General features: G+C 46.6%; 1 protein-coding gene across 1 annotated transcript in view; it reads right to left on the bottom strand.

Annotated features, from left to right (window-relative positions):
* Positions 1-1,463: 1,463 nt before the first annotated feature.
* LOC144128793 (carbonic anhydrase-related protein 10-like) overlaps positions 1,464-20,127 on the bottom strand; it is a 91,912-nt gene continuing 73,248 nt past the window's right edge. The window contains exons 5-10 of the mRNA XM_077662503.1: positions 19,126-19,221; positions 16,079-16,145; positions 9,921-10,075; positions 8,900-9,028; positions 7,636-7,672; positions 1,464-6,734 (exon numbers count right to left, since the gene is read on the bottom strand). Of these exons, the coding sequence (XP_077518629.1) occupies positions 6,709-6,734; positions 7,636-7,672; positions 8,900-9,028; positions 9,921-10,075; positions 16,079-16,145; positions 19,126-19,221 (510 nt within the window). The 3' untranslated portion in view covers positions 1,464-6,708. The remainder of the gene's footprint in view (positions 6,735-7,635; positions 7,673-8,899; positions 9,029-9,920; positions 10,076-16,078; positions 16,146-19,125; positions 19,222-20,127) is intronic.

The raw sequence follows: 20,127 nt of genomic DNA, 5'->3' as shown, positions 1-20,127 counted from the left end.
AATTCGAAATGTACTCTCACGGACAAAACCTCCTGGACGCACGAAAAGCGTTATATGTGCTCAGTTTCCCCGTCTTCCGACAATCAACTCATTTGATTACCACATTTTACAGCATATAAGCCCGACTTTAGCCTTCTTAAGTGTGGTCGCGTGCGACCGGATCATAACAGAGCTGTGGACTTAGGTTGCGGCTCGCGATAGTACTTAACGCGCTATAGAATCTGTCTAAACAAACCTCAGCCAAAAATTTCATTGTTGTTATGGTCTGTATTGTGATGTGAAGAGAAAAGCTTCGATACTTCTGGTTCCAGCTTTTCTTCCTCTTTCTCTTCTTTTTACATAAACTCTTTTTTCGCATATTGGGCTTTCCATAACGCCTCCCGCAACTGGTAATTTATTTTTACCGCTACAGAGTGAAACACCGAAATGCCAAAATGACATATTTAACATTTCAATTGAAGAAGCTACAGGTTTCGCGTAGTTGGCTCATGGCTTGCGCAACCTAACCTTTTCAGTAATGCGCATAGAATTAGCGGCGCCATTAGTGAACTACCGGCGGCCTTCTCTTGGAACTGCTTCGAATGGAGCGAGGTTACAATTAGGTCCCAAGAATTTCGCCACAGTTACGTTTTCTGTCAATCAGACACTTATTCTGCTGACAGATACCTGGTTACTGAACTTATCCTGTGATTTATTTTGCACTGGATACTTTTGTTAGGTTTCGTGTTCGACCCCGAGCGCGGCGGTCGAATTTCGATGGTGGCAAAATTCTAGAGGCCCGTGTACTGTGCGATGTCAGTGCACGTTAAAGAACTCCAGGTAGTCTAAGTTATCCAGAGCCTTTCACTACGGTGTCCTTCAAAGCCTGAGTCTCTTTGGAACGTTAAACCCTTAGAAACCAAACCGATCCAATCACGAGGGCAGCATGAAGCTAATGTTTTCTCATGCGTCTAAATAACGTGTTTTTTTTTCCTTTTTCACTGTGAAACCACCACTCGACCACTGTTGAGTGGTGGTAAAACGAGGAAAGAAGGCCCTCTCTCTGCTTACCACACCCTTGCAGCCTCCGCTGACTCGATGCTAGGCAGGTCAACCTGGTGCACTTGTGGAGTACAGCGTAGGCTGGAGACTTGGGATTCTTTTTTTTTCTATTTTTTTTCCAAACAGTCATTTGTCATCATGAATCCCAACGTTGTTTCTATAAGAGAAGACGGCAATCGGGGCATTGACGAAAGAATGGGTTATTGCCAGGCTTCTAGCGGTGTAAACGAGACTGCTTAGTGGCGACAGCGATGGGCGCTTCGTCCTACAAGAGCGCAGTATAACTTGAGTAAGGAAGCCAGGGCAGGACGGCAGAGTGAAGGCCCTTTGATACGAATTTTTATCTTTTTTGTGTTTGCGTTTTTCACTGCTTAAGAAATTTGTAATGATCTTTTGAAGGACGAGACACAAAGACACAATGAAGGTCAAGCCTTTATCACGCGCACATTTTTATTTCTCCTAAATTTTCTTCACCATCCTTCCGATCGCAGAGCAGTCGAGGATCTGACAAGGGTCGACGGAGACATCAGCACTCCGTGTTTACATTGATGTCTTTCAGAACCGTCATGCAGAGGGGTCATAATTTATACACTTTCTTACGAAATTTCTATCCAAAAACAAAAAGAGAATGAATTCGTGTGCTGGAGGACAATAATAAACCACGGAACAGTTTAAAAGCTGGCCACAACTGCGCCGCTCAAAGCGATATGAGACAGTGGCCGCAGGGAGCCAACCGTGTTCGCTTCACCTTTCTCACTAACCGCACTGATGCGAAGCATTCCCCTTCTTTTATCAACCCTCATCAAAGAAAAAATATGAAAACAAAACCTCAGAGTATTTATTTAAAACGTGCTTTTATTCTAAACATTCTCCCTTACTTCGATGGCCTCTGATATGAAAAAAAAGAAGGAAAGGAAATGGTGCTTGAATTTGCTTTAAAGTGGCATATAAAGGGAAACTTGGAACATCTTTTGTCGAAGCTCCGTTTGCTTGTATTAGAGGCTTCCCTTTCTTTCTCGGCATCATTAGCGTGCTGGGAGGCACTATACCGACAGGGTCTGGCTCGTACCTCACGCTATCTTTGGCCTCTTATGCGCCTCGTCGCCGTGCCTTTTTTTTTTTTACCTTAGTTCCAGACAATGTGCTGGTGAACGTGCTGTACCCTCCCTTCACACAATAAGCCCAGAGAGAATGGCTATTTATTTCCAGCGACACACGTGAGCGTTCTTGACGCGAAATACCAGCATGAGGAAGATGGGACCCTACAGAGGGCGGGGCCCGCAAGAGCGTGTTAGGGTTACGAAAAGATTTTTTAAAATTTTGAACCAGCAGGAAAGTGTCAGGACTTTCTCACGAAAATATGCTCACACGTCTCTTTCGTACGATGCGTTTAATTTCTTTTAGATTCCGGCTTGTACAGTTCTACAGAAAGGTGGTGAAAAGTAAAGAAGATGTTATTAAGGGGTACAGATTCGTATTTCGTCTTATTTGCACGCGAGTGGTTGATTTGGAGGGCGTTTTACTAAGCACAGCCAATGTGTGAGTGCCACATGAGAAGAACGTGTTTCTGCCCTCTTCATCCCTCGGCGGTTTACTGCTTCTCACGATGAGATCAAACCGAAATGGGGTGATATATACTTCGGACCCTGCTGTTGCTAGTTGACGCATTTTTGAAGTTGAGCTCGTTGCAAATGCGCCACCACCGGCAAGTTTATTTACTTCCTGAAAACAAAGGAGGTTGCAAAAAAGTACAACTAGGGAAAGGTATCGAAACGCACCCACGCGGCTGAGTGTATCGATGGTGACTCTACCCAGTAGATGGTTTCTATGAAAGAACCAATTTATGCCTCCTCACATCGATGTCTAGCTGTCACGAAAGGTCCGTATCGGAGTCCCAGATAAATCTTCAATCGCGGCATCCCGAACCCCTGGCGCCTACACCGGACGCGTAGATATCGCTGTCTACTGCAGAGCGGCTGTCCGCCTGTTCCCTGTTTTAATAACAACCGTCCGCGTACTCTGGCTGTTGAATGTGGTGTCAGCCAATCAGGATCGGGATCGATATATCCGCTGTCATTTTCTAGCCCTTCGTGCTTTGTTATTGCTTGAGCGCTGGCCAATTGCGCGAACCAACAACGTAACAGGCACAGTCTCGGCCAATCGCTGGCAGGCAGCTACTTGAGTCGGTCGCGATTAGCCGGCATCAACCGTAGCTTCAGTAACTCTTAATCCTAAAAATGATCAGAGCTGGCCACACGCTCGCTGAGCTTCGCGGCGTTTCGGACTCCACAAAGGGTCCCGCCCTCCTCGGCTTAGCTCTGTGCTCAGACGGGTTTGCAACTGTTATGCGTTTGAATGTCAGCATTAAAGAATGGACAGTCTCTCCTTGTCATTTTTAAAGAATTAAGTGCGGCTTGGTTTTTTTTTTGAGCACTTAACGCAGTGTTGCATCATGGCTTTGTGAGAACAACCAAAAGCTCGATGATGGATATAAGTTCCACGGGCTAAGTGTCACACACTGAGGACATTTCCCTACTAGCTCATTCCAGTTCTTTGCCGCTGCAGCATGCTCAAACGAGAAGACGCTCTCACTAGGCCTGCCTCTTTAGAAGAACACAATTCAATGCCAATTCGAGGTGCACTCACCGGAGCTGAGGCCCATCGATCGAAGAAAAATCATCAGTAATTGCGGCCCGAAGAAACTAGGACCCAAATGTTTTCCATTGCTCGTTGAAAATACCCCATAAAAAGGGAAACTCGACTGATTAGGGCTCTCTTTTTGGGCAGTGACGTGGGACCCTGACTAAAAGGAAGAGGGCTGTGGACACCACGACTTTGTACACCATGGTCTTGGCTGTTTGAAGAGCAGAGGGGCAGCGGTCGCTTCTCTCTGTTTTGCGAGGTAGTTCTGGTGTGCTCGTACACTCTTCTCTCGCTAACACGTACAGCTCTATATTTTCACCTCCGCCTTCAATGAATGACGCGAGGAACTGTATAAGCTGATTATTGAAAGCTGAGGTGATGAAAGCGTAGTTACGTCGCTGTTGCGTCACTCTCACAAGGCGCGCAGACGTACGCTGCTTGTTCGCTGTTTTTGCCTCTCATGGGAGAATATGGCCGGGCATGCGATGAACGACACGGGAAGCCCATGAAGCATTCAGCGCCCACGATGTGCGGTGGCGGTTTTTTAAGCGGCTCCTGTATGACGAGTGCCGAATATGGTACACCACCGAACATTTTTCCTGTCCCTTATGTGGGAGAAAGCCAGCCCCGCATGTTGCCTTCGAGTGCTGCTCCCTCTGAGCACGGTCCTTTTAAAGGATGTGCATGCGAACTTTCAGTGAGCCTGCCATTTACTGAATTATTGCGGTCTCCAGCTTAACAAAACTCTGAAGTAAGAGAAAGTGCACGATATTTTAGAAATATGACTTAGCTTTTAAAAGCGCAAGTGTTTTAAGTACGGCTGAGAACGAAACTTTCTTTAATCGAACACCAAGCCCGGCGCTATGGCCGAGAGGAGTTCCCTTGGTCATTGAATAATTACGTAGAGACTACGATAGCATTGGATGTTCGTCACTGTCAAGTGAGCCTGCGGTCACAATATAATAAATTTTTGGGGACAGTCAAATAGAAACGACTATAAGATTCTGCGAGCTGACCAGCGCAACCTAATTTTCGGGATTCAATGTCAATAGCCTGGAGAGACATAATTAACTCAAAGCACGAGCATATACCACGCCCTAATGTCGTCAGTGTCTCAGAGGAGAGCCAAGATAGTGGTATTTTCACACTCTGGCGAGGTCATATTCAAAATCCGATAGGTCATCATGAATCATGTGCATAGGCTTTAAGCCTGAATAAGGTGCCCTCTTTGGAGACTTTCATTTGGGAATGTCGTTTTAAGCACTCTCTGTGCGCGTATCTATGCAACACAGCGCATAAATAAACGTAAAATAATCATTATCATCATCACTCTAACTAAACCTCTCCTGCAGGACAAACTCTTTTCCCATATCTCTCCAATTATCCGCGTCCTGTGCCAGCCACGGCCACCTTATCCCCGCATACTTCTTTATTTTATCAACCCGTCTGACTATCTGTCACCTTCTGATACTCTTGCATTGTCTTGGAATCCATTGGTTGGACGACCATCGGTTATCTTGCCTTCGCATTACATGCCGGGATCATGCCCATTTATTGTGCTTGATTTCGACTAGGATGTCATTAATGCGCTTTTGTTCTCTGACACACCTGCTCTCTTCCAGTCTCTTAACGTTACACCTATCATATTTTAAGGCGAGAGCCTTTAATGGCTCATACTCGCGGTGACCGTCCGTCCATTACATCGCCACCTAGGTCACGTGACCTTATGTCACGTGACCTTGTGATGACACGTGATAGATCACGTGACCTTAAGATCCCGGAAAGATCTATAAATTGGGTAAAAATTGCAAACGCCTTTTTCCTTCCCGCAGTTAAGAGATATCTAAGTGTCTCGAACTTAGACCCACCTATCTGCTTCATACGTCCATTCCCTTATCATGCTTTGCGATTCGGCCTCTGAGTTGCTTAGCAACGCGATGTCATTAGCAAATCGAGAATTGCCAACATATTCTCTATTAGTTTTTATCCCTAACTTCCCCTCCAGTTCCCCGAGTACCTCCTGTAAATACATGAAGCATTTCAGATTTAACTCACCACAGGCCTAGAATTTTATACTAATTTCCTTCACCCCTGCTCATTACGTGCGTTTCATTGATATTCACCGGCGTTTGCCGGGATATTTTTGTTGTACTGTTATGTTCTCCTTTTTATGCGATTGTTTGATTGCGCTGTATATGTCTTCCTTCGTTCATTAGCTCAGCCAAGTATAGAAACAAGAAATGCTCTTTGCACACGCTTCCGTTTCTTTGTTGTCATCTTCTAGAAGGAATTTCGGAACCCCGGCCTAACTGGCGCAGTTCGCGCGACCACTGACCGCCTCCTCTTTCGTCGTATATATGGAAATAAAATAGGTGCTCTTATATCATAATTTTTTTCTCGCCACTCACAGGTTTTTCCACTTATTCATCTGCGGTCACTGCCAGACTGACTAATGTCCCTACAAAACGTCATTCAAACACTTCTGCGAGCGGCCCTCATAGCCTGAGTCGCTTTGGGACGTTAAACACCATAAAACGCAAACCAAACCACTTCTGCCAGTTCTAATCCAGCACGTCAAGTAGTTGCTAGAAGACGAGTTGTAGAAACCCGGTGTCTGCAAGCAACGCTGTGCGCATTAAATGTAATTTCCCTTCCTCTCCACGCAACCGATGTGAACTTGAAGGGTGATCCGATTATCCGAAGCATCACGTTTCTAACCAAACACAAGAAACAGCCGATCGTGGGATATGGTAGTGGTATAGTCCTGCTCATCCGGAGTCCACGTTCAGTTTGTTGCCACCGCCCGAAGCACCCCTGGCAGGCAGCTCCCGACACCAGTTCCTACGTAGCACACACGAGATGCCGACCACACTCTGCCAGGAACGAACATGCCTCGCTGGCGTCTCTCCGTCTCCCCGCAGGCGGGGCAGAGCGCGCGGCGCGAAGAGCCGTCGTCGCGGGCTCCCCGCGTGCTTCATCTCGCTGGGCGATGGGGATCCTCTCCTCTTCCGCCGCCGGCTGCTGCTATCGGCTGAGAAGATCCAGGTTCGCTGCGAGCGCCAGAGAAGAGAGAACGCGCTTTCGCATCACCTGGGCTCGCGACGGGTACACGGAGAAAGGAGGGGGGGGGGGGGGGGGCGGGTATCGCCTAACCCCTCAGCGCCGGTTTTTAAAGGTTCTAAAACTGGGCGCGCTTTCGTTCTACTGAAAAGTGAACAACAGCTTTTCTACCTTTTTCCTAAGGAGGAGAAAAAGCGGCAGCAATAGCAAGTCAGAAGCTCGAGCAGCTGCTGTTTTTTTTTTGTTCAGCGATGCTGCAGAGATGATTTTTTGAGCACGTTAGAAGGATTGGAGAAGGTGATAAAGAAAATTGTCGTAATTTAAAAGTGGCCCAGGAAAGTGACTGGCTTTGAAGCTGCGTGGGTAGGGCTCAAGAGGCAGGTAGATATGGTTCACAGGCTTTAGGCAAGACGGGGCTGGATAGACTTGAGGGCGATGTTTGAAATGGTGATATTCGGCATCACGTTCTGGCTGCCGCAGTTCTGCGAATTGGTGCAGTCTTTCGTTTGCATTTAGCTTTACAACGAATTTCACGAGTCGTATCAAACTCTTGGCACCGGCTGCATGCGTATATAAAAAGTCACTGCCTTTTTTTCTCTGTTTCTCGTACACTTGGACCGTGACAGTGTATTTTTTCTTTACTTTCTCTATCCTAGAATGGCTAAATTCTGCGCCACAATGACAAGTACTATAAACATGAACTGCTCAGAGCTGGTCGTCATCGTGTGTTACAGCCAACGAGGGATTAAAATAGATCTTCGTGGGCATACGCGACGCATCTTCGCGGTCGGCTCGGTTAAATGCTCATTATCGACTAGTAATTTCACAATGATTTTTTTCGCGAGAAATCCAGAGGCCACCCCCAAAAACGACGCCTGGATGAAAACTCACCTTGGTAAAACTTGTTGACGTGCATTCCAGGGCAGTCCTGTACGAAAGAAAAAAAAATTAATCATGAAGAGCCCGAGGTTGGTAAGCCTTTGGTTTGCTCATGAGATGTATGAGAAAGTGGCAGCGCAGAAATTATTGAACAGGATACCCGGCAAAGTACTGCACAAAAGGACACCAATAAGGACACCTTTCGCCGAGGAAGACAGTGCTTTTTGTAGGTTTGCAGAGCTACCCTGGACCGAGTGTCCTTGACGGTCTGCTGTTGTGCGGTGCTTCGGTTACAAATCGACTAGCCTAACAAAGTATCAAAATCATGTTGTACTCGAAGGTTGCGGCTGAAACTTGCTGGAAGACATCTCCATGTGCCCATGAAACAAATTGTCTTTTATTTGCGCTCGAAACCTTATGTCTGTAATCCTTTAAGGTTTAGCACGGTTGAGATGGATAAAAGACAGTTGAAAGTGTCGGCTTGATTTATAAGATGGCATGACCCTAATATAGTTGTGCACTTAGAAGGTGCGTAATGAGCTGTGGCATGATATAAAAACAAAACAATAAGAAATTTAGAGACTACAAAGAATAAACGAGAAATGGATAAAATCGTAGTTTCGCGCTGTTCTTTCGTCTGTGGCGTTCTATCTTTTTTTGTGTTTTCATTTTTAATCGTGCGCCTATTTTTCGGTCCTCTATCGGCATTCTATTTATTTATTTCAGCAATCTCCGTGCGTTGAGGGTGTTTCAGAGAGGAGTGCTTATTCAATCTTAGAATTTGTTGTTTATGGCTGTTCCTGAAGGATGTACAGAATCAAGGTTAGGATTCGGGGCAAACTGTAATAAATTGCATAAAAAATGCAAAACACGCGATGCTTCCTTCACATCAAACCAAGTAGGCTAAGACAAGATTTTTTATACTTTAAACATTATCATTTCTATCACGTCTTTTCTAACGAATGAAGAACTCGTCATACTTTAGAAATGACTAGCTAGTAGAATAAAAATATTAATATAAGCATCGAGAAACCCGACACATCCTTTTGGCATCGGTGGAATATGACGGCTCCGCAGTCGAAACTGTTCTAAGATAGCTTTTAAAAGGCGTTCCTATCACTGAAAAAGCGCTGGAGAGGTCCCGAGGACGATGTTGCCGGTCGCTCGCAAATGCGGCTTCTTTGAGGCGATGCAAAGGCCGCGCGCCGAGGACGACCCCGAGAGAGGCGTCGCGCTTTGCCGCGAAAGATTGCATTGTGGAGCGCGGTCAACTCACATCGCTCCTAATGTCAATGTTGGTGCGCACGACGCGGCCGTGGAGTGGCTGCGTGGGCCTGAAGTTGTTCCCCAGCGGCGCCTTGGGATGGAATGCGTCGCCCTGCATCAGCTTGCGCGTGGCGAACAGCTGCCGCCGCCGAACACGTGCGTTGGAGAGGGAGGAGGAGAAAAAGAGAGGGAAAGAAAGAGTTTGAAGCGGCCCTCAAATTAGGGCGAGAGATTTGTACAGGCAAGCAGAATAATTTTGCGGAGAATAAGTGTTGGGCCTGCTCAGGATTAACCTTATTGGCAGACTATTATCCCCGGTGATGCCACCGAAATCAATTTTCCAGGTTTGCATCGTAGCTATAACTCATACGTACACCTGCAGTCAAAAGTTTGCGAAATGCAAATACAGCGAAAAGATGTAATTACATCACCGATCCCGCGCGCAACCCTCGAAAGTGATTCTCCTTGCCGTAACCGAAAAGTCGTTCAATTTGTCCCCAAAATAACTCCCATTTCTTGCCCTTTTCCCCTGCAACAGCTTGAATAATCCGCCATTTTAGATAAGAAGAGGCAATTGCGGTTCTTAAAATTTTCTGACAGTGCGTAAAATCTTCGTCATGTTATACGCCCCAAATTCCCCGAAAAAGGAAAACTACGAACGGGACACCACTGGTCCGGAATAGATGCATGCAGCCTAATTTTGAGTGCGCGAATGGAACAGTGCACCATTGAATGTCAACCAGTGTGTCCCGGATGCGAATAAATTCGCATTTTACGCCAGTGTCAAGCTCCATAAAGTTCCCACGGCGGGTATACATTGCGCAAATAAAAAAAACAGCCCCTTAAAATGGCCCCACTGCAGTTAAATTTAATCAGTGATACGCGCCAGCAGAGCAACTGATACTTAACAGTAGCGGAAAGGTTTTATCGCGCTTCATCTGACTAAGCTCAAAGAATGGAAGGCCAAGCCTTTTTGGTTTGGCTTCTTACTTTGTTATAGTCTTAAAGCGGGACGGAGAAGGGGGAGTCACCTGTTGCCGGGTCATGTACAGCGGCCGGTTCATCAGGATCCAGGTGACCGTCTCCTCGCAGCCGGGCGTCGTGCTCGAACCCTCGTAGGTCATGTAACTGTCCGTGTCAGGAAGCAGGTCTTGGATGGACACCGACTTCACGGCCACCTGCGAGCCTGGCGCACGCGCACGCCGAGTGAGCGAAAAAAAAAAAAAAAGCGCAGCCGTCGCCACTGCACCGAGACTCCGGCCGCGGGCGAGAGCCGTTAGGAGGAAGGTGGCGCCGAGTGGCGGCGTTTGCCTCAAAGAATGAAGCGCTGATGCAGGTCCCCGTGAGGGCCTACTTCGAGCACTGTAAGCATCTGACATCTACTGTGGCGATGTCTAGCCCCAGCATATGCCTGCCGGAGCTACCTCTAGAAACGTCGCATTACCACCTACAAGTACTGGACTACCCGCGGACGGCGGGAAGAGCCAATCTACCTCTATGACAGTATACGTACAGTATATATATATATATATATATATATATATATATATATATATATATATATATATATATATATATATATATATATATATATATATATATATATATATATATATATATATATATATATATATATATATAGTATACATATACGTATAGCAAGATACATATAGCAGGATACATAAAGCATTAATCAAAAAGAAATCAAGCACTATAAGCATCTTACTTATTTCGGTGTTACAATTATCGATAATTTGAGGTGGGAAAAACATATCGCGAACATTTGTGGATTTGCCCAACGTAAGCTTGGTTTCCTAAAAAGGAGACTACGGAATGCCACTCGCAATGTCAAACTCGCGGCATTTAGAACCGTAGTAAGATCAGCACTGGAATATGCAGGTATTGTTTGGGACCCTCACAGTCAAACCAAAATCATCAAATTAAAATGCCCCAGAGATTAGCAGCCAGGTTCATTTTTTTCGTGCTACGACATAAAGCGATCAGTGGCTGCGCTTTTTGGTGGGGCTGGTCTATCCCCCTTGCCCCTCCGAAGAAAAATAGCGCGGTTGAAATTTTTTTATGAGCTTTATAAGAAAAACTTTAGACGCAGAAATTTGGATCCATATGTATATTTACGACGTCCACTGCGGGCATCCGCCCGTACAAATCACCCTCATGCCATTCAGCCTTGTACACCGAGGGTTGATACATTTCAATTTTCATATCTCATTCGAACTATTGTTGACTAGAATAGACTCGATAGCAGTGTGCTCACAGGGTGTCACTCAGCTGAAATGTTTCAGCAGAGGCTGGAAATGGTTTGCGTGTTAACTTATTTGAAATGTTTTTTTCCACTCAGTAACAGCCCGCAAGGCCTTAACAGTATTGTAAATAAAAAACAAATAAATAAAGTAAACATACTGGAGCTGCTTGGTTTCGCCCAGAACAACGATGTCATGCGCCTCCTATAACCCCACCCTACCCTTACTGTCCCCAACATAAACAGCGGGCTATCCTTTGAATAAAGCCTATTGACTGCCTGACTTACTGATACAGATTGTTGGCGCTTAGAAGCGATAACATCGAGGCTGCCGAAAAAGCTGCAGGTTGCGCGGCTGGTTTGTGAGCTCTCTTGCGGTGTCGCTGGAAAAAAAATTGCAGAGACGCCGAAATCTATTGCGTGTTGGCAAAGCGAAAGCATTAGCAGCTGTTTATGGCTTTATCGGAAGTGACGTCACGTCCAGTCTGGTGGCGTCGCTTCCTTCCAGCCAATGGGCGAATTTTATGACCAAGGATGCATTTTGACCCCGTGGGGCTTCTAATTATTTCGCATTAAAATTCAGTCTGTTAAAGACATCATAACATTCATGCTTTGCATGAATTGTGTTGAATGTTGATAATTATTCTTGATGCAGAAGGTAGAAGTAACCTGTGTGCCTTTAAAATAACCATTGTTGAAAGTCAACACTCGTTGTATGTAATTCTCCTGTCCTCATCTTTGCTCTCTGCGATTTTGATTTAAAAATACAGGACCCTGAAGCGACCGTGGGCACCAGCAGGTTGGTTCGTTTACATGGGAGGTGGCACTTCATTCTGCAGAAGCACATGCCAGCCGGCGCGTTCAATTGCACGAAATCTGTTTTTTTTGCAAGCTTTACGAAAAAGAAAAGAACTGGCTTTGCAAACTATAATAAATAGAACCATGAAAGTGGACCACAGTGTCTTGCTAGCATCTGAACGTTTTCGTTGAATTTAAGAGCCGACAGTATCGGTTTCTCCAGAATTTCGGGACTCGGTGATTAACATTGTACAAATACACGACTTTTATTGGAGCAGTGAATGAGTAAATGCATGGCATTTGCAGCTGGCACGTGCGCATCTCTTTCGTCAAGAGAGCTTACAGGGTACCCAGAAACAAACATTGAGAGCAGACACGAAGATCTACATGACGACATTAGGCGCAAGAACATCCGGCTAAGATCTGAAGGCTTATTACTTCTGACGGTCCTATATATCGAGCCTAAGCACCAATGAGCGGCGAAGTCCTGAGCCAAAGCCTATCACGGGAGCAGCACCAGCAAGAGATCGCGAGCACAGAACTTAGCCATAAGCTTAGTACATCTCTGACCTTTATTTTTAGTGATGGAAAGTCCGGGGTTACTCGCTATACTTCCCCTTCCGAAAAACTTCCTCGTCCTTTCCCTTAAGGACGGAATAGAGCCAATGCACCGAGGCACTCGACACCACCCACGCGCTCTTTCACTTAATTGGGACGGCCGCACCGCCTAGGAGTTGGGCTCATCGCGATCTGTCTACGAAACATCCATCTCTCGGCACTCCACTCAGCCAAGACGCACCGCACGGCAAGAAGGAGAAGACGGGGCAGCGAGAGCGAGAATAAGACAAGATGCGCGCCCTAGAAGAAGGCACCAGTGAAAGCATCTAACGAGCGTCCAGCGCGCAGCGGCGCGGCCTCATGGCGAGGGTCCGCCCTCCGCGCCGGTGGGCCCTGGAGGGCCGCGCGCGTGCGCGCCGCTTTTTCTCCCGCGCGACCGATTAGGGGGAGGCCTCATTAGCCGCCGATGGCCTGCGAGGACGCTGATCGCGGCCCAATTACGAGGATTGCCCATCGCCGGCGGCGGAAGCATCTCGTCGCTCAACACGTGGTCCCGCCACCGCCGCCGCCACGCTACCGATGCCGTCGATGCCGCTGGCAGGGAGTGCGGGCAGGCGCTCATTCTCTACAGATCGGAGCGGCGCGGCTTTTACTACGGGGCTCATCAGCGACCGACTGAGCGGCGCTCTCCGCTGGTGCGTGCGCTATGCTCTGCCGCATCAACAGTGCACTTGCCGTGAAGATTGACTTCGAGAGAGGTGTTTGTGGATGCCCTGTTATAGGGTTCACGTCACGTAGACTATTGAGAAAGCGGGGGATAAAAATACAGTCAGCGCGATACTTTACTGTGGGACGTATCTTTTGGATGATACGTTGGATGTCTCATCTTTGGGGATTACATAAGAAAGCTTTAGTAAGATCCCTCTCGGTAATTATCCGTTGTGCGAAGTAAAATAGCCAACGGTGAATGACGGGAGTGGTGCAAGTCAGTCCTTGGTGGAAGAAAATAATTACGTATCCGATGGCGACTTAGCGAGATGAAAGGCAGCGCGCGCGGTAAACTGAAGGAGGCTCTGGTAGGAGCGATTCGCTGCGCGACAAATACGAGAGGTCTGAGTCGTGTTACTCTCTCCATGCCTGATAATATCAGCATTCACGGCACCGGGTGCCCGTTTCTCGCTTCTTCACACCAAACCTCTTCTCACCTGTCAATTCTACGGCGAAGCAGAGCGAAATGCGTTCAGACTGACAACCTGAAGCCCTCTGCCGTTGAAGCCGCTACTGCAGGAAGAACGCAGGAAATGTGCGTTCAAAAACTGTACAGTGAACTTACTATTCATCTCTAAGGCGTGAAGCTCGGCGCGGTTGCAGAGTAGTCTTACGATACTGCAACGAAGGTTATGGCCATTTCCTAAAATCACCTTCGTCTCATCAAAGCCCATATATTAGAAATCATAGCGTTTTTTGCGTTTTTAAACAATTATAATCAATCAACTGCTTCATAGCAACCGCCGTGACTCAGTGCTTAGGATGCTCTGTTGCTGAGCCCAAGGACGCTGGTTTGATCCTGGCCGCGGCAGCCTCGTTTCTAAGGAAGCGAAACGAAAGACGCTCGTGTGCTGTGCGACGTCAGTGCATGTTAAAGAATCTCGACTGGTCGAAATCATCCGGAGTACTTCACTGTGGGCTTCAATTCCGGTCTCTTCTTTCTTTCCCTCACCCCTTCCCTCAAGGCGTGGTTCTGGTGTCCACCAAGAGGGGTGACAGTTACTGCGCCTTTTCTTTCTTTTAAGCAAATTCGTCAACTACTTCACATAGTGCAGTGACACATGGTCAGGAAGAAGGACCCACTGGAGTGATACTCATACCTCAGTTTCGTTTAATGTCAACTAGAACATCATGTAAGAAGACCTGCTTGTTGGAAGTGGTGCTTTCTGTGCGGGGATTAGTTCTGCGAAAACATCGTGACTGCATGCACTGCAAGAAACCCGAGGAGGACGGGGCTTTGTACATCAATAAGCTTCACACATAATAAAACAAGCAGAGGCAAACCGGAGCCTAAGAGCGTAGCACTCGCACCCGATGACTCTCTTCGCAGCTCTTCCTAACGGCGATAAAATAATTTTATCCAGTGTGCGTAATACTTAATATGTGACTCGAGTGCCTTGTGAGTAAAGGTAACTAAAACTGAGTGCCTTGGTAATAGAAGGTAGTCGGTGGGCATCCCTCTTTCTCTCTCTCTGCCTGCTTTCACTTCCCCCTGCCTTCCTTCAATGCACGACTCAAATGTCCACTGAATTTCCTGTAAAGCGTGCTTTGTCTGCTAAGCATCAGTGCTATTGAAGAAGCCGAACACCTGACTGAGCGGGACTGCCACAGGACGACCGGGGGTTAAGCGGAACAAAAAATCAGCAACCTTCTGCCAGGTTCGCGATGCTCACTAAGCGAAGGAAGTTTAACCCATTACGTGGCATTGTCAACGTCATTTTATGCGAGCTCCCGCTTCAATGGACAGTAGTCTTCGCAAGCCTCATAGTGTGCAAAGCTCACAATGTCTGCCGCATGTAAGATTGTAGGAAGTCATGCACCACACTGTAGCGTAGTATAGTAATGCTGCTTAGCAAAACAAATGTTTCTTAATGTCCTTTGTTGGCGTGGTAGGTGGTGCACTTAAATTAAGAAACCTTTTCGTGAACACAGCATCAGCGTGCAGATAGTAGACAGGGTTTTCGCAACTTCGGTGTGGATCGTCCGTCCGAAATTCAAAGCCTGGCGCTTTTGAGCTACACTTATTCCGCTCTGGGCAAGACCCGTGTCATGCTACTACAGAGCCTGAAAATTAGTGCTTGCCACCGTCTTGCGTGATACTAAGTCGGTTGAATCCGAGACTGTGGCACGCTCTGAAGAAAATTATGAGAGATAGGAAGAGAGAGACGCATGGCTCGGGCAAATAATAAAAAAAGAGAAACTAACACCCAGCATGCCTTGCTTCAGGTTGCTTTTGTATGCCTGCTCTCTAGGCTAACAGTATGCAGTGGCGGTAGTCGAAATAAATCGCACTGCATTCAAGGAGCGCTCTTAATGGGTGCGGTAAATGCATTCAAATGGCGAAGTGACGAATATAAATCTCGCGTTCACCTGGACAATCTACACATGACTGCGTTATTATTTTTTTAATTGGCCAGTTAACAATGTTAAAGATTTGAAGATCGATGCGTTGTTCTGTCGAAATGACTGTCATCGTGGGCCTGTGCCAACTCTCACTTTCCACTCAAACACCGATGCAGTCGTCGCTGACAGCAAATATGACGCAGTTTTAATATTATTAGCATATTACGGTTGATCACGCATGAACAGTACGTTGTAGCGCCTATGTTTCCGGATTTGGCCTCCACATGGTGACCTCAGGAGTGTCTATTTGGGTTTTTGCGGACAGTGTTTCTGTGATTTCTATTTAAGTGTCGCTACGGTGGAGCAATTGCTGGCAGCAACTGCAAGGCTAATCCCACCGGTAGTTTACAACCACTCAACTCAACTCAACTCCGAGTTTATATCGCGTCTCACTTTCCTCACCTTTAAATGCCAAGTGCAGCAGCTGACTGGTGAGAAGCCGAAGCTCTACGTTGGCGGCGTCTCGTAGCTGGAAAGAGAAAAGCGGGAAACAATAACATCAACTATTTATGTTTTATCAATCAAAGAGCTTTCTTGAACAATGCAGCTGAAATAGTTTCATGAAAAAAAAACAACTCATGTGATGCCATCAATGTGCTCTGTTGGTCGCACTGAAGCGAGAAGACGCACTTCGTTTATTAAAACGCCGCGATGATTGCGGAACATGTGACCTGGCAGTTTGGAACAATAAATGAGAGTCCGGTGTTGTTTGTCTGGAGTTGCACAGAAGTGAGCACAGTGGCGGTTTTTGATTAGGACAGACACATGAAACCCATGGCATTTAGATAGAGTTTATTTTTATTTCGGAGTAAACTACAGCTGCTGGCCACTTGTACCAAGGCGCACGAACAAATGAACAGTTAACGGACAATAGCTTATACATGGTTATTTGTATAAATTCTTCGTTATTCACTCTGTTACCATTTGCGGATTATTTTCTAAGTTTGAGCGGCTGCAAGTGAGGGAAGAGAAATGTGCGCACATAAGCTGTTTGGATTTGTTAGGTAACATATGTCTGTGGCTGCGTGAAAATGTTTGAAGTGCGATATTTCTCGCAGATGTGTGGCGTTGGCCTTCAATAATACTTATATTTAATCAAAAGCAAAAGGCGGCATTTACTAAGAAACTGAAGTTGTTCTTTATCTCCTTCACGTTTTCTTTGTGTGAATGCAGCAAGAAACAACGGCTTCATTAATGCCATGCTTTATGACTGCTAAAATTGGTCAGACGAGTGCGGCCTACGTCAAGAGAATTTCGACACCGCACATCATAAGACGAAAAGCAGCGAACAGAAATAGACGTCCCTACCATTGTTATGCATTACACTGAGCGGTCTCTTAGTTTCCTACCTGAATCGAAAGCACGCGCGAATCAATCTATTTGTTCCGCCCGAAGAAAGACCGCCGGACCAGCGTTGGCAATTACCTCGCCGTGTTGACTGTCGGTAATGTGGTCGGGAGCGAACGCGACACTTTTCTTCATGATGTGCTGGATAATTTGCTTTTTTTCTCTTGCTTATCCGTGCACGAGGATATTCGACTACTTTTCTCAATTGTGTGCCCCAGCAGGATCTTTTGCACTCGGTACATTACTAATTTTTTTCTTTTGGCCTAAAAATCGCTTTTCTCCGAACGCAGGACAGATGGAGAAAGCTAGGCAAACAGTCATCACTTGTACCACGGTTTCCTGACGTCAGAAGTTCCAGCGTGCATACAGCAAAGGGTAAGGGACCTAAATAAGGGTAAATTGGGAATGAATATAACACCGTTACGTCATTTTCGGTATATCCGGATTGCTTTCGCTGATTACCAAGACAGTTTGCGTCTGCCAAGAAACCTCGGGCACGTGGCGGTTACATTGCAGACCAGCATAATTCATTGGAAGGCGCATCTCATTCTGACTGCAATGCTCGAAGCTCATGGATTTCTTATAAGAGACTAGCTGTGACCGGCTACGAGGAGCCGCTCTTTCGCTCCCTCATTTTTTTTTTTCATTTTTTTGCGGCCGCGCCTAAGGCGAGGCAATGTTTCGTTGCGCGGCTACACTGTCGTGATGACGTTTAGTGCAGCCGCGGATTCGCATGTGCTTGTGCATTCATCGCATAAATATTCGCCGAGAGCGTGGCCCAGTTTACGGCTCCAAAGAAAGCAGAAGCGCAGTGGAAGGACAGCCTCTCAAGAGCGATTTCTTTGGTCGGTAATGGCTGTTACGCACAGAGTGTGTTGTCGTTGATGGCGACGATAATGGCAAAGCCATACTTTTTGCTGCTTCGCCTTGAGGAAAAAAACCTGGGTTTAGAAATGTTAGAGTGGAAGAGAGCGGAAGCTCTACTTCTCCCATGCAAGGCCTCAAGGTCATGTCGCTCCGAAGAATGACATTCAGGCGGCGGAGCGGGGATATGGCTGTGACGTCATACCATGTGGCTCGCCGCGCCTCGCCACAGCTGCGGCACGGGGAGCCAGTGGCGTTCACTCGCCTTCGCAACTGCGTTGAATAACGTGATTCAACGCTCACCTCGCAGCTGCGCTGAACCACGTGACTCGCCTTTCATCTGATCAGACAATAAAAAGCGCGAAGCGTCGCTTGACGTTCGCAGATAGCCATGGAGGACTCGCACGCTGGAACCAGTTCTTCGCCTTTGTATCGTAGACGGTTGATTGATGATTCTTATGATCAAGAACGTTGACAGGGTGCGTTTGCGAAGGATAGAGCTTGGAAGCGTTAAACCACACCAAACCTTGGCTGACCTAGCTTAATCGAGCCTCCGCTAGGTTCAGCCCGGTTGAACCCCAGCCAATTTTTTATTGCATGCTAACTAATGTGAAAGACACCAGTGGTGTAACTTGAAAATTTCTTTTCTCAGCTTCAAACAAGACGAAGCGACCACGTACGCGTGAGCTTGAGCGCTTGTTTTGCGTTGCAACTGTGTTGTTGCTCATAAGTCAAGCGAATGTCATCGTTGCTGAGGCCCCTAAGACAACTTTTTGCAGTAAACAACAACACAAACTGGTCGCTGCTGCATTAGTGCAGGCGGAGGCTGTACTTGATGTGCTTGGTGCATAGGCATTTGGAAATCTATGCTTTCGCACTCCAAGAGAATGAAGTTTGCGCTAACTGTATAGCTGCCTCTTCTTTCACTACGGCTACTCTTCTTAGATTTGTGTCGTTTAAAATATTAAGGAGTAAACTTCAGCTCACGTCTGTAAAGGGTCTCTCGAATGCGACGATGTCAAGCTTCGCGCACTTAACGTGATTTTTTTTAATTTCTTATGAGCGAATGACAAAGGTACTACCTAGAGAATGCGGCAAGCCGCAAGATGCAAGCCGCGCATCGCCATGCGTATTTTGGTTCCTATATTAAACATGGGGCTAAATCGTTTTCGTACGATCCCAAAGAAAGCAAGTGGCTTTCTTTTCTCTTAAGGAACATACAAAGAGCGTAGTCTCACCTTAATTATGACCGCTAGTGCCACGAGGCCTTGCGCTCGTTGCCTCGCCTCGGACACGTTGGCGTATAGATCGCAGTTGTAGCCCAGGATCTGTAGCTGTAAAATGACAATTAATTGCAACAAAAATTGTCAGTGACCGCGTGCTGTGAAGTCTTCAAGCTGCTGCTACTTAGGCAAGGTACGCATCTGCGTTGGGTGAGAATTGCATGCTTTATTTTAGGACTGCGCAGGTTAACTCGGTATTAGCAAAAGAAAAACACTTTGTTTCGACTGGCGCAATTATCCGCACTAGGTTGTTTCACTACGAGGTAGCGCCACGCAACTATTGCATAGCATATTAAAGCTCTAGCGCTTGACAGCCAAGTAGTAGATGCCTCCACCGGTGCTCCAGAAAAATTGGTGCGGACACCGCGTATGCTCGCATCTTATATTTGTGTTGTTTTGTATCCCGAGTACAACGTTTAAAAAAAACGTTGAAAGGTTCTTGCCTCCTGATGAAAGGTGGTGCTTTGCCATATACAGCAGAGCTCTTTAATCTTACCAGTTGAGCAACTCTGCTTCAAAAAGTGGCTGGCTTTAGTAGCCACTTGCCGGGTGCTTACAGGTACTGCGCCATCTGGAAGCGGCAAATAAAAGCTGATGGCTAATGGTGCCTTTATTTTTGTTGCCTTAGTGACATGGCACACACACCCATGACGGGAGATAGGCCAATGTTGAGTGAGGAGGGCCAAGAGAAGAGGGTAAACTGGTGCAAAGCTAATGGTTGTGCTTTGGGCAATAAGTGAGAGATTAATTAAAGAGGAAATAAAAACAAAAAAACGGGAGACAAGATCAGAGAATCGGATGCATGAAGATTATCGAAAGATTCTTAAATGCGGAAATTTTGAATACATTTAGCAAGGCAATCTGCTGGTAGCTCTTATGTAATTGTGGAGGTATCCGCAAACTTTGTGCACCTGTTTCATTGATTTTGTTTGCAGGCGGTTGTGCGTTTATCAGCAA

The sequence above is a fragment of the Amblyomma americanum genome, chromosome 4 (genome assembly GCF_052857255.1).
Source record: "Amblyomma americanum isolate KBUSLIRL-KWMA chromosome 4, ASM5285725v1, whole genome shotgun sequence".
NCBI classification, from domain to species: Eukaryota; Metazoa; Arthropoda; class Arachnida; order Ixodida; family Ixodidae; genus Amblyomma; species Amblyomma americanum.
The sequence above is the reverse complement of the archived record's forward strand: the minus strand, read 5'-3'. Positions and strand labels throughout refer to the sequence as shown.